The sequence below is a fragment of the Pristiophorus japonicus genome, chromosome X, assembly GCF_044704955.1.
Source record: "Pristiophorus japonicus isolate sPriJap1 chromosome X, sPriJap1.hap1, whole genome shotgun sequence".
In the NCBI taxonomy this organism is placed as follows: domain Eukaryota; kingdom Metazoa; phylum Chordata; class Chondrichthyes; family Pristiophoridae; genus Pristiophorus; species Pristiophorus japonicus.
Window position 1 is genome coordinate 33182105 of NC_092010.1, and position 14364 is coordinate 33196468.

At 46.6% G+C, this 14364-nt stretch overlaps 1 protein-coding gene across 1 annotated transcript; it reads left to right on the forward strand.

The window, feature by feature from the left end:
* The first annotated feature begins 19 nt into the window (after positions 1-19).
* Positions 20-13668, forward strand: npffl (neuropeptide FF-amide peptide precursor like). Its single transcript, XM_070869408.1, has 5 exons — positions 20-237; positions 6121-6379; positions 9961-10085; positions 10693-10695; positions 13539-13668. Exons 2-5 carry the CDS (start codon positions 6236-6238, stop codon positions 13666-13668), a joined length of 402 nt encoding a protein of 133 aa, XP_070725509.1. The 5' UTR covers positions 20-237; positions 6121-6235.
* Positions 13669-14364: the final 696 nt, after the last annotated feature.

Genomic DNA, 14364 nt, shown 5'->3' on the forward strand with positions numbered 1-14364 from the left:
AGTGACTACACTCCAAAAGTACTTCATTGGCTGTAAAATGCTTTGAGCCGTCCAGTGGTCGTGAAAGGCGCTATATAAATGCAGGTCTTTGTTTCTTTCTTTAAAGCAAAGCCCTAGTGGGAAATTCATAGCCAGCACGGGCTCGATGGGCCGAATAGCCTCCTTCTGGGCTGTAACCATTCTATGGTTCTATGAATATTTCAATCAAACCCAAATCACAGAGGGAAAGTACCATGGGTGAGTAGTCATTTCTTTTTCAAACTATATTTAGGGTTAAGAATAAAACAGCAAATAATTTTGCAGTTATATGCCCGGGGAAAATATTTGGCAAAATCGTGTGAAATAATAGCGCCAGAAACCACAGAGCTGTCAACATTGAGCAAATGTTGCCACTGAGCAAAAGCTGTCACACAGCTTTAAAAAAAAATTACATCCCTGAAAAAGGCGGATAATTCAAACAGCAGCCTCAATCTAGGTCTATGACTGCTTTATAGTGATGGAATAAATTCCATTCTGTTTTCATTCGGCAGCACCTCCCAAACCCGCGACCTCTCCCACCTAGAAGGACAAGGGCAGCAGGCGCACGGGAACACCATCACCTCCACGTTCCCCTCCCAGTCACACACCATCCCGACTTGGAAATATATCGGCTGTTCCTTCGTCGTTGCCGGGTCAAAATCCTGGAACTCCCTCCCTAACAGCACTGTGGGAGCATCTTCACCACACGGACTGCAGCGGTTCAAGAAGGCAGCTCACCACCACCTTCTGATGGGCAATTAGTGATGGGCAATAAATACTGGCCTTGCCAGCGACGCCCACATCCCGGAACGAATAAAATAGAATTAAATGTGATTCCCGTGTTTGGGGATCACACATGCCACAATTGGTCTGTTTTTCTATCAAAACAAGTAGCCACACTGAGAGCGGGACATGAGCTTAACGCACAGGTAGACCCAATGGCCTGTTATTCGGGCGCAAAACGGCCTCTGAAGCCTCCAATATGGCTGGCAGGAAAGCGTGCAGACATCCGGTCCGAATTGCGGCTCCCACCATATTGGATAAGCTGGCTGAGCTTGCATCAGGAGTGCACGTTGGGAGCATTCAAAGTTGGAAGCAATTTATTTAAGTTAGGTTCCTGCGCTTCTTGCGGGACCCGTTCTCGATTTTCCAAATGCCCCATGTTTCACTCACCACGTGCTGAACATGCACAGCACAACGTGGCAGGAAAGCCCCCATACTTACCCGAGTCTGGAGCTGGGAGGAGCAGCATCCTCCGCCAATGGCTCCCTCCCAGCTTGAGGCCCACTCTCTCCGTCCCCGACCACAACAACCCAAAAAACCACTGCTACCAGAGAAAGTCCTCTGCAGTTTTCAGGATCACGACGATTCCCCTTTCCTGTGGATACAAACCACCACTAATAGAATTGCGAGACATAACTTCAAATAAAACAGCAGCGTCAATTGCTGTTGATTGGAGTCCCACAGTTTTTCCAATTGTCCGACATCCAGTTCTGGATGAGCAGGAATTTTCTCCAATTAAATATTGGGAAGACCGAAGCCATTGTTTTCGGTCCCTGCCACAAACTCCGTTCCCTAGACACTGACTCCATCCCTCTCCTCAATATCTGTCTGAGGTTGAACCAGACTGTTCGCAACCTTGTGTCATATTTGACGCTGAAATGAACTACCGACCACATACCCGCGGCATAACTAAAACCGCCTATTTCCACCTGCGTAACATCGCCCGTCTCTGTCCTTGCCTCAGCTCATCCGATGCTGAAACCCTCAATCATGCCTTTGTTGCCGCTGGACTTGACTATTCCAATGTACTCATAAGAACATAAGAAATAGGAGCAGGAGTCGGCCATACAGCCCCTCGAGCCTGCTCCACCATTTAATACGATCATGGCTGATCCGATCATGGACTCAGGTCCACTTCCCTGCCCACTCCCCATAACCCCTTATCCCCTTATCGGTTAAGAAACTGTCTATCTCTGTCTTAAATTTATTCAATGACCCAGCTTCCACAGCTCTCTGAGACAGCGAATTCCACAGATTTACAACCCTCTGAGAAGAAATTTTTCCTCATCTCAGTTTTAAATGGGCGGCCTCCCACGTTCCATCCTACGTAAACTTGAGGTCATCCAAATCGTGGCTGCCCGTGTCCTAACTCGCACCAAGTCCTGCTCACCCATCACCCCCTGTGCTCGCTGACCTACATTGGCTCCCGGTCCGACAATGCCTCGATTTCAAAATTCTCATCCTTGTTTACAAATCCCTCCATGGCCTCGGCCCTCCCTATCTCTGTAATCTCCTCCAGCCTCACAACCCCCCGAGATGTCTGCGCTCCTCTAATTCTGCCCTCTTGAGCATCCTGATTATAATCGCTCCACCATCGGTGGCCGTACCTTCTGTTGCCTGGGCTCCAAGCTCTGGAACTCCCTCCCTAAACTTCTCCGACTCTCTACCTCCTTTAAGACGCTCCTTAAAACCTATCTCTTTAACAAACCTTTTGGTCATCTGACGTAATTTCTTCTTATGTGGCTCGGTGTCAAATTTATCTACTTTGTCTTTATAACACTGCTGTGAAGCGCCTTGGAACATTTTACTACGTTAAAGGCGCTATATAAATACAAGTTGTTGTTGTTCAGTCAGTAAATACATCTCCTAGTGTGATTCTTTTCACTGTCTTTCCAAACTTGGCTCTCTAAACTGCTGAAGCATTGCCCACAATTTGTTACCAAATCACCTCAATACAAACAGTTCCACTCTGAGAATATCTGAGTTAAGAGCAATTTTTTTTCTTTTGTCAACAATTTTGCTTTGCCAACAGAACAGGTTCGGAGATATATCTACCAGTTCTTGCAGAGCAACATCTGAGGCTCCTCTTAGCAATGAAAATCTGATTAGGTGCTTGAAGATAAATAAATGCTATTAAACTGTCTTCATTCTGACTGCGTTTAATCATCATCATCATAGGCAGTCCCTTGGAATCGAGGAAGACTTGCTTCCACTCCTGAAGTGAGTTCTCTGGTGGCTGAACAGTCTGATATGAGAGCCACAGACCCTGTTGCAGGTGGGACAGACATTCGTCGAGGGAAGGGGTGGGTGGGGCTGGTTTGCCACGCGCTCCTTCCGCTTGACCTCTTCACGCTCTCGCTGTTGAGACTCGAAGAGCTCAATGCCCTCCCGGATGCACTTTCTGCACCTCGGGCGGTCTTCGGCCAGGGTCTCCCAGGTGTCAGTGGTGATGTCACACTTTACCAGGGAGGCTTTGAGAGTGTCCTTATAACGTTTCTGGTGTCCTCCTTTGGCTCGTTTACCATGAAGGAGCTCCACATAAAGCATTTGCTTAGGGAGTCTAATGAGGTGGGTGGGGTGGCTTGACCCATCCACCTCCATGGCACGAACCTGGTATTGCAGTACTTCCAGGAACGGTGCAGTGGCTCTCGGCCTTTTGGCTAAGAGCATTGGCGCAGAGTGATCCTTGATGTGTGCAAGGTGACCTCTGGCGTTTGTGATTTGACAAAGAATTGGAAAGATTGGCAACGAAAAATTAAAAAAAATAAAAAAAAATTGCTTCGGGAGTCTCGTATCTGGCATGCGAACCATGTGGCCTGCCCAGCGAAACTGGTTGAGTGTGGTCAGTGCTTCAATACTGAGGATGTTAGCTTGGTCGAGGACACTGATGTTGGTGCGCTTGTCCTCCCAGGGGATTTGCAGGATCTTGCGGAGACATCGTTGGTGACGTATCTCCAGCGACTTGAGGTGTCTACTGTACATCGTCCATGCCTCTGATACCTGTGGCCGAGGAGCTCCTCCCGGAATCATAGTGCAGATCGCGTCCCCTATGGGGCACAACGGGCGCTTAATAAACATAATGTGCAATGCAACATTAAACAAGTCGGTGATTTATTGCCCATCCCTAATTGCCCGTGAGAAGGTGGTGAACCGTCTTCTTGAACCGCTGCAGTCTGTGAGGTGAAGGTAGAATAGAACACAAGAATTAGGAGCAGGAGTCGGCCATTCGGCCCCTCGAGCCTGCACCAGCATTCAATAAGATCATGGCTGATCTCCACTCCACTCCACCTCAACTCCACTTTCCTGCCTGTTCCCCCCAATCCTTGTTCCAATGAAGCTCAACGCAAGCTTGAGGAACAGCACCTCAGCTTTGGTTTAGGCACTTTACAGCCTTCTGGACTCAACATCGAGTTCAACAATTTCAGACCATAACCTCTGCCCAGATTTGGCTCCCTTCCCCCCTCCCTGCCCCCCTCAGAGCCTGTTTCTTTTTTTTGTCCCTCCTTGTCTCTAATGGCAGTTGGTCATTATCCCACTATTCACACCCTATCTTGACAAATGTTTTTCTAGCATTACCATTTTGAATTTGTGCCATCATCCCTTTGGTCTCTCTAATCTCTCCTGTCTTCCACCCGATCACAGACCTTCCCTTTTATTCTTTCTTCCCCTCCCCCTTTCAGTGCTGGTTAAGAATCTGTTCTTTCCGAACACTCTCCAGTTCTGACGAAGGGTCATCGACCTGAAACATTAACTCCGCTTCCTCTCCACAGATGCTGCCCGACCCGCTGAGATTTCCAGCATTTTCTGTTTTTATCCCAAAATCCTTGATTCCCCCTATAGTTCTAGAATCTGTCTATCCCAGCCTTGAATATACTCAATGACTCAGCCTCCACAACCCTCTGGGATAAAGAATCTCAAAGATTCACCACCCTCTGAGTGAAGAAATTTCTCCTCACCTCAGTCCTAAATGGCTGACCCCTTATTCTGAGACTGTGACTCCTGGTTCTAGACTCCCCAGCCCGGGGGGAAACATCCTCCCTGCATCTACCCTGTCAAGCCCTGTAAGAATTTTGTATGTTTCAATGAGATCACCTCTCATTCTTCTAAACACTAGAGAATATAGGCCTAGTCTACTCAATCTCTCCTCATAGGACAATCCCCCCATCCCAGGAATCAGTCTGGTGAACCTTCGTTGCACTCCCTCTATGGCAAGTATATCCTTCCTTAGGTAAGGAGACCAAAACTGTACACAGTACTCCAGGTGTGGTCTCACCAGGGCCTTATATAATTGCAGTAAGACGTCTTTACTCTTATACTCAAATCTTCCTGTAATAAAGGTCATTTGCTTTCTTAGTGGTTTGCTGTACCTGCATGTTAACTTTCAGTTAACATGGCTGATCTTCTATACAAAAGCAAAACACTGCAGATGCTGGAATCTGAAACAAAAACAGAAAATGCTGGAAATCTCAGCGGGTCAGGCAGCATCTGTGGAGAGAGAAACCGAGTTAAGGTTTCGGGTCTGTGACCCTTCGTCAGAACTGGAAAAGTTTGAGATGTAACAGATTCTTCAGGAAGTGCGGGGGCAGTGAAAGGGGGAGGGGAGGACAGAACAAGAGGGAAGGTCTGTGATAGAGCAGGAATGATTTAAGAGACAAAAGATGGGCAAAAATGAGATGGTACTAGCACAAGTTAAGAAACAAAAGATGAGTCTAGATGGGGTGTGAATGGTGGAATTATCACCAACTACTGTGGGAAAGAGAAATAAAAAGTTGGGCGGGGGGGACTTATCTTCTACCTCAACTCCACTTTCTCGCACAATCCCCATACCGCTCAGTAATCGTGAGAAATGTGCACATTTTGAAGATTGAGTACTCAAAGTAATAATGTATATTAATATATAGAAGCTCCAAAAGCACTATTTTTATCGTGGGGTCGATTACAATGAATAATTCAGAGTTCTGGATAGAAAAGTACATTAAAAGAATTCTGTCAGATTTTTAGTATTTACTTTTGAACAGTGGCATCAGATTAACTTCAGTTGATTCTTTGTGCCTCGGGGACCACTTACTGAGATTTATTCTGCTAATAACACACCAAATGAATCCTGTGTTTTATGGAGATGTGACTCAGAAGTCCACAATGGGTACTCCAACACTAACATCACTCCCAGTACACCCATTAAATCCTTTTTAAATCACTTAATGGTAGTACGTTTTCAGTGCTTTAACCCATTTTGGCATTTAAATCATTCCTCTAAATACTGAAATAAGCTTTCCTGTGTTAAACACACTTTTGGTTTAATATCTTTTTTATCTACAGAAGCTCCCCTGCGGGGCTTCGGGAATGGTTTAAAAAGCCAGGCTGGAGGAGTTTGCAGATTTAGAGACCAGTATCACACTTCTTTTCACTGCCCAGCAGTTGATTGCCTGTAAAGATGGACAGTAAACTGCTCCTAATAGTCTTTTCCTTCATGCTGGGCGACATTCGGATATCCACATGTACTGAAGAGGGAGAGATAGAGGCGATCTATCAGGCAGATCCCGAGGAAGCTCTCCCTGGAAGAATTCTGGCTGCCATGGTAAGAATTCCAAACGCCTTTCTAAATTCAAGTGATTTTAGTCTGTTTTCATTTTGGCTCCTGTGGATTGTGAGAAGTCAATTTGCTGCATGTTTGATTTTTTTTTAAATGTACTCTTTTGGGATTGCCGGAAGACATGGGAACTAATTGGGTTGTGGGAGTCTGGAACTCACTGCCTGAAAGGGTGGGAGAGGCAGAAACCCTCACCGCATTTAAAAAGTACTTGGATGTGCACCTGAAGTGCCGTAACCTGCAGGGCTACAGACCGAGAGATGCAAAGTGGGATTAGGCTGGGTAGCTCTTGGTCGGCCGGCACATACACGATGGGCCGAATGGCTTCCATTTGAATGTTTTCTAATAGTTATTTATTGTCCTGTCAACGCCATGACTCTGAAAAATGTCATTCAGTGCAAATAGAAGAAAGAGAGAAAAGAAAGAGAGAAGAAAAGAAAGAAAGAGAGAGAGAGAAAGGAAGGAAGGAATGATGGTGTACTGCTCTATAACAGTCAATATTCATCATCATCCCGAGTATCTTTGTATTAAATAGCCTCTCACCCAGTTTATATTTCTTTTTCCCCCCTTCCTACATTACAACAGTGACTATACTTTAAAAGTACTTCATTGGCTGTGAAGCGCTTTGAGACGTCTTGAGGTCATAAAAGGCGCTATAGAAATGCAAGTCTTCCCTTTTCCCTCCTATCCTGAAGGTACTGACTTATGCCAAGATGCTCCGCAGGCAGCACTCTGCTCATCACCCCAAGTCGCTTTTCCTCACCGGGTAAATGCACCAATCTCCCGCAATCCCAGCAGGAAGCCAAGCTCACAGGGGGCAGGGGTTGAGGAATTGGTTCTGCAGTGTGTAGCTCTGTCTCCGGCCAGCGCTTCCCTCCAGCACGGCTTCCTGCTGGGAGCTATTTGATCATAGGAGGTGCCTCACAGCTAAGCCCAGCCCCGTCCTGACTGAATGTCCACCAGTGCACACCTTACACCAGAGGCCACCAGATAGTAATCAGCAGCAGGAACCCTGCCTGGTTGTCCTCCTCCAAGCCAAGGGCACCACGACAAATGCAGCTGTCCAAGTTGTTGCCTCGATGAGATCAGGTAACTCAGTACAGACCTGGAATTGACACTGGGAACTTCTGGTCCACGTAGCTCAGTAGAAGAGCTTTTTTCTTTTTAAATTGGTGCTCTGTTGTCTCTGAGGAGTGCAGTATCACTTCTGCATGTCCACAATAACATAAAAACAGAATTTTCTATGTGTTATAGTAGACAGATTACAGCTTTAAAATACACTTCAAAACTGTGTTCCAGATGTCTACACCATACAATGGTCAGGACAAGGGTTATAAATATACAGATACATTCCAGGAGTTCGCACTGCTCGAAGCGCAAGTGTTTCTTTACTGTATCAGTGAGGTGTAACAACTCCAATGTGTCTCTACTATGTGTCTAGGTGCCTCTATTGTGTTTGAGATACACTCCAGACAGCCATGCTGCATTACATACATGTTCCTAGTGCCTACGGTGTTCTTAAGTACAGAGGCACGTTGCAGACGTCTGTATAAGGGAATTCATTTACCCAGAGAGTGGTGAGAATGTGGAACTCGCTACCACAGGCAGTGGTTGAAGTGAATAGTATCGATGCATTTAAGGGGAGGCTAGACAAGCATGAGGGAGAAGGGAATAGAGGGTTATGCTGATAGGGTTAGATGAGGAAAGACGGGAGGCTCGAGTGGACCGTAAACACCGGCATGGACTGGTTGTGCCGTATATCCGATGTAATCCTATGTAATAAATACAGGGATGACAGTGTCGGAGACACATTTCTAATTTCTGCCTATTAGCTATTTGTCATTAACAGGGCAACATTCAGAGACTCCAAAAGCTAGATGTTAATAATGGGAACTTTTGTATGACCACAACTAAACACTGAAAGGAGTGATCAAGAAAGTGCACTCTTCATTTTGATATGTTGCAATTTAATTAATACTGTTCTTTCTGTGTTTTGGACATGTTTAACTGGGGGAGGGGGGGGCCTCTACAATTTCTACATCGAAGCAGCAATGGAAAAATGGTGGGTGTAATGTATGCACCTGCAAGGATGCTCACAGGTTTGTAGAGCTGTTGCACCATCTTGCCGTCCGGAGGAGGGGGTCCCCAATGGAGTGCTCTCTACGCAGGAGTCCTCCCTCTATTTATTGGGAACTTGGCCTGGAGGGTGGTGCACGGGGCAGTCCCGTGCAATCGGTTTCTAAGTCGGTTCACAGACTCCCAGGCCGCCTGTAATTTATGCGGTCTGTGAGAATCCGTGTTCCAAGTTTATGTGGAGTGTATCAGGTTGCAGCCCCTGTTCCAATATTTGAAGCCCCCCGCCCCTTTCAGAGCCTGTTTCTTTTTTGTCTCTATATCTCTAATGGCAGTTGGTCATTATCCCACCATTCACACCCTATCTTGACTAATGTTTTTCTAACTCCTGCCATTACCATTTTAAATTTGGGCCATCATCCCTTTTGTCTCTCTAATCTCGCCTGTCCTCCACCCTATCACAGACCTTCCCTTTTGTTCTTTCTTCCCCTCCCCCTTTCATTGCTGGTTAAGAATCTGTTCTTTCCGAACACTCTCCAGTTCTGACGAAGGATCATCGACCCGAAACATTAACTCTGTTTCCTCTCCACAGATGCTGCCTGACCTGCTGAGATTTCCAGCATTTTCTGTTTTTACTCCAATATTTGAAGGGACTGCTCCTCAAATTCTGGTTGCACTTCAGTCCCACACTCCTGATCTTTGGGCACCCTGTGCGGAGGGGAGTGGGCAGGTCGGAAGGTCTCCTCGTAGGACTGCTCCCAGGCATGGCCTAGGTAGACATTAACCGGTCCAGGCAGCGGGCGGTCGAGGGGGTCGTTCAGCCCGACTGCCTGCCTCTCTTCCACGGTTACACCCGAGCCAGGGTGTCCCTGGAGATGGAGCACGCGGTGTTCACCGGTACGCTTGCGGCCTTCCGCGAGAGGTGGGCGCCGGAGGGACTGGAGTGCATCATCACCCCCGGTAACCAAATTTTAATTTGATTCAAGGTTTCGTTAAAGGTTAAAATTGTTCATTTGTGGGTTCTACTGCCCTTGTCAAAAGGGGGGAATTGATTTAAGTTTCAACAAAAATAGTTGTAGAGCTGTTGCATTGTGAGTGGCTTAGCCAGTCATGTGATGTTCACAAGACTCAATAAAACCCCAGCCAGTTAGGTCTAGGTCATCCACGATGAGGTATGCAGTTGTGAGCCCGGTGGATGAACTGGTAACGTGTAGTGTGATTGTTAAACCTTTGCTAATAACCAACTAGTTCTTAATTGCAATGTGTTGCTATGAATTCTTAAGCAAAGAACCCAAGAAGAAAATACATTACACTGGAGTTGGGATTCTGGAAGGGTTCGAGGAAAAAGGTGCTTTTTTTTGTTGTTCTGCATCACCATCCTCATCTTCAATTCTGAAATCGCCCAACGTTTAACGCAATGCAAAGAGAGTGTCGCAATTTCAGCAGTGTTCCTGCTCCAGTGTTCTTAGTAATTGCTTGAATTTGCCTGTTGACAGGATGGGGAGGGACGCAGTGTGAGGCGACTGAGCAATGATCGCACGCTGAGCTCGCTGATGAACTCCATCTTGCACGTTCCAGAAAAATTCGGAAGAAATCCTTCCTTCTTATTCCAGCCACAAAGGTAGATTTCTACGGAGTGAACTGGCGCTCCCGAGCTGTGTTTGGGTGGTCTGATTTTTGACTAAGATTGTTATAATGTATGCACCTGTGAGTATGCTCACAGGTTTGTAGAGCTGTTGACTGCCTGCCGCTCTTCCACGGTTACATCCGAGCCAGGGTGTCCACCGGTACACTCGTGACCTTCCGCGAGAGGTGGGCGCCGGAGGGACTGGAGTGCATCATCACCCCGGCAACCAAATTTTAATTTAATCCTTAATGTCTAAAGTTTAATTTGTTTAAGTTTGTCAGTTTTAGTGCCCCCCTTTAATCAGGGGGCACTTGATTTAATGATTTATTATCTTACAGATGCAAAATAGTTGTAGAGCTGTTGAGTTGGGAGTGTGTCATGTGATGTTGACAAGACTCAATAAAACCCCAGCCAGTTGGGTTCGGGGGATCCCCCATGATGAGGCAGGTGGTTGTGAGCCTGGTGGACGAACCGGTAATGTATAGTGTGATTGTTAAACCGTTGCTAATAAACCAACAAGTTCTTAATAGCAATGTGCTGCTATGAATTCTTAAGCAAAGAACCCATGAAGCAAATACATTACAATTGTTCTATTTGGTAGAAGGTTATGCTCTCCAAAACAATATATGTCAGTAACATACTGCTGAAAAAGCACTGCCTCAAATTTATTTCCAATCATATTAGAACCAGCTAGTTGATAGCCTATATATATGTGACTGTTGGACTTTCAAAATTAGCCTCAACCTCCTTCGGTAGGGAAATAACAAACCCACTCCTGATTTCTGTCCATTCACTATAGCTAGAAATTGCCAGTGTGTGGTGATCGGGTATGGACAAGATCAGATGTGCTGTGATGCATTCCATAGAGTCAAAATAGCCAACAGTCACTATTGTAGCTCACCAGTTGGGCAAGTTACCAGATAATGGCTGACACGTGGAACTTTTTTTCGTATTCGTTTATGGGATGTGGGTGTCGCTGGCAAGGCCGGCATTTATTGCCCATCCCTAGTTGCCCTTGAGAAGGTGATGGTGAGCTGCCTTCTTGAACTGCTGCAGTCCCGTGTGATGAAGGTGCTCCCACAGTGCTGTTAGGGAGTTCCAGGATTTTAACCCAGCGACAATGAAGGAACGGCCAATATATTTCCAAGTCAGGATGGTGTGTGGCTTGGAGGGGAACGTGGAGATGGTGGTGTTTCCATGCGCCTGCTGCCCTTGTCCTGCTAGGCGGATGATCAGTGATCAACTGCATGATCAATGTCTTCAGGAGAGGGCCAGAGAAAAGGTTAGGAAAGAAGAAGAACGATTTTACATTCTGTTCCTTTCTCGTGGGCCTGAATAGAAAAACAGGTCAGTAACAGAAGATACTGAGAGCCTATATAGTTGTGACCGTTTAACTTTCAAAATTAGCCTCAGTACCCTTAGGTAAGGAAAGAACTAACCACTCCTGATTTCTATCCATTCATTATAGTCAGCAGGCTCGAGGGGCCGAATGGCCTACTCCTGTTTCTATGATATTTCTTATACAAGACATAGAGCAATCTGACTGTTGTACTGCAAATCAAAACCCAACCCAAGCAACAAAATGGAATATTCTTTACAGTAGAAAAACAGCTGGTATGAATGATAACTGCATGGCAGCTTTTATTATATTTAGTAAAGGGTTAACCGGGCACTTAAACATTGATTGGAGAGGCATGTTCTGCATGTGCCCGCTGCAGTGGGCATAATCACAGGTTGATAAGTGGGCATAGTCACAGGTTCATAGCTCCTCTGTATAATGGCCAAAGAGAGAAGACAGACAGAGGAAGGACAGAATCTGAAATCGAGGCAGAGAGAGAAAATAGACAACCCGATATAGGAATAATGAGAAACTTTGGAAGAGACAGAGATGGGGCTGCGAGAGAGAAAAGCACAGAACCGGGGAGGGAGCGAGAAACCGACAATCATTCATGTTTGCGCCACATTGACGTCTATAGCAACATAAAAGCAATGCAAAAATCAAAGGATGGAGCTGAATCTGCTCTGGTTCTGTTGAAATATGCAACATGTCTAAAGTGGTCCTCTGAGTTTCTGGAGGAAGCAGCAACACCTGAATCCAACCTTGATTTTAAAATTGTCATTCTTGCTTTCAAATCCCCCCACTGTAACCTCCTCCAGCCCTACCTCTGTAACCCCCTCCAGCCCCTAATCCCCTCCCTATCTCTGTAACCTCCTCCAGCTCCTACACCCCTCCCTATCTCTGTAACCTCCTCCAGACCCTACACACCTCCCTATCGCTGTAACCCCCTCCAGCCCCTAAACCCCTCCCTATCTCTGTAACCTCCTCCAGCCCTACACCCCTCCCTATCTCTGTAACCCCCTCCAGCCCATAAACCCCTCCCTATCTCTGTAACCTCCTCCAGCCCCTACACCCCACCCTATCTCTGTAACCCCCTCCAGCCCCTACCTATCTCTGTAACCTCCTCCAGCCCCTACACCCCTCCCTATCTCTGTAGCGTCCTCCACCCCGACCTATCTCCGTAACCTCCTCCAGCCCTACACCATTCCCCATCTCTGTAACCTCCTCCAGCCCCTACACCCCTCCACATCTCTGTAACCTCCTCCAGCCCTACACCCCTCCCTATCTCTGTAACCTCCTCCAGCCCCTACACCCCTCCCGATCTCTGTAACCTCCTCCAGCCCTACACCCCTCCCCATCTCCTCTGTAACCTCCTCCAGCCCTACACCCCTCCCTATCTCTGTAACCTCCTCCAGCCCTACACCCCTCCCTATCTCTGTAACCTCCTCCAGCCCTACACCCCTCCCTATCTCTCTAACCTCCTCTAGCCCTACACCCCTCCCTATCTCTCTAACCTCCTCCAGCCCCTAGACCCCTCCCTATCTCTGTAACCTCCTCCAGCCCCTATACCTCTCCCTATCTCTGTAACCTCCTCCAGCCCTACACCCCTCCCTATCTCTGTAACCTCCTCCAGCCCTACACCCCTCCCTATCTCTGTAACTTTCTCCAGCCCTATAACCCTCCGAGATATCTGCGCTCCTCCAATTCTGGCGTCTTGAGCATCCCTGATTATAATCGCTCAACCATTGGTGGCCGTGCCTTCAGCTGCCGAGGCCCTAAGCCCTGGAACTCCCTCCCTAAACCTCTCTTTCCTCCTTCAAGAAGCTCCTTAAAATATACCTCTTTGACCAAGCTTTTGGTCGCCTGCCCTAATTTCTCCTTATATGGCTCGGTGTCAGGTTTTGATTGATAACGTTCCTGTGAAGCATCTTGGGACGTTTTACTACGCTATATAAGTGCAAGTGGCTATTGTTGTTAAGATGATAATGAACACAGTTCAATGGTGACAGCCAGGCTTAGATGAGCCTTTACAGTCATCACCTCTACCTACTTGCTCTTTAACAAACCACATTCATTTTTGTTTCTGCCTCCAAATGGATGTGTTTCAGGTTTGGCCGTGAAGCCCGAGCCTCCTCTGACTATGGCACCGAGGGTCGGATACACTCCCGGGGTTGGGAAATCATACCACCGCAGTTCTGGAGCATGGCAGTACCACAGCGTTTCGGGAAGAAGAAATAATGGAACTGGAAGCAGACAAGCGGCAGTGCTGCCCCTCAAAACATTCCCATCTCACAGCTACCACTTTCTGTTAAGGCCTGGACACAGAACAAGGCTTCTCATCACACTGGCCTGCAGACTCAATTTAATTAGAAAACAAAATATTTGCGTCAATTAAAAACTGTGTTCATAGAAATGAATGCATTCATTTGTGATACTTACAATTGTCTTTACTAACAGTTAAATAAAGATAATATTTAAAGAACCAGTCATTTTCCTTATTGTAGATTTTATTCTGAACTCAAAGCAGTTCTTGCAGACTCTTCCAAGAAATTGTGTCTTTTTAAAACGAGTTGCTATGTTTTGCCATGTCAAAAGATGCTCATGCATTATTAGACTCAGACATAGGCTTGTACACTAGTGATAGGTCATAAGAACATAAGAAATAGGAACAGGAGTAGGCCATACAGCCCCTCGAGCCTGCTCCGTCATTCAATAAGATCATGGCTGATCTGATCATGGACTCGGGTCCACTTCCCTGCCCGTTCCCCATAACCGCTTATCGTTTGAATAAATTTAAGACAGAAATAGACAGTTTCTTAAAGTCCCAGCTTCCACAGCTCTCTGAGGCAGCGAATTCCACAGATTTACAACCCTCTGAGAGAAGAAATTTCTCTTCATCTCTGTTTTAAATGGGCGGCTCCTTATTCTAAGATC

What these genes read in the sequence shown, in the direction of transcription:
- npffl (XM_070869408.1), top strand. Translation starts at nt 6,236, where the DNA reads ATGGACAGTAAACTGCTCCTAATAGTCTTTTCCTTCATGCTGGGCGAC. An exon ending in GAAGAATTCTGGCTGCCATG is followed by an intron (nt 6,380 to 9,960) that starts GTAAGAATTCCA and finishes GCCTGTTGACAG; the next exon opens with GATGGGGAGGGACGCAGTGT.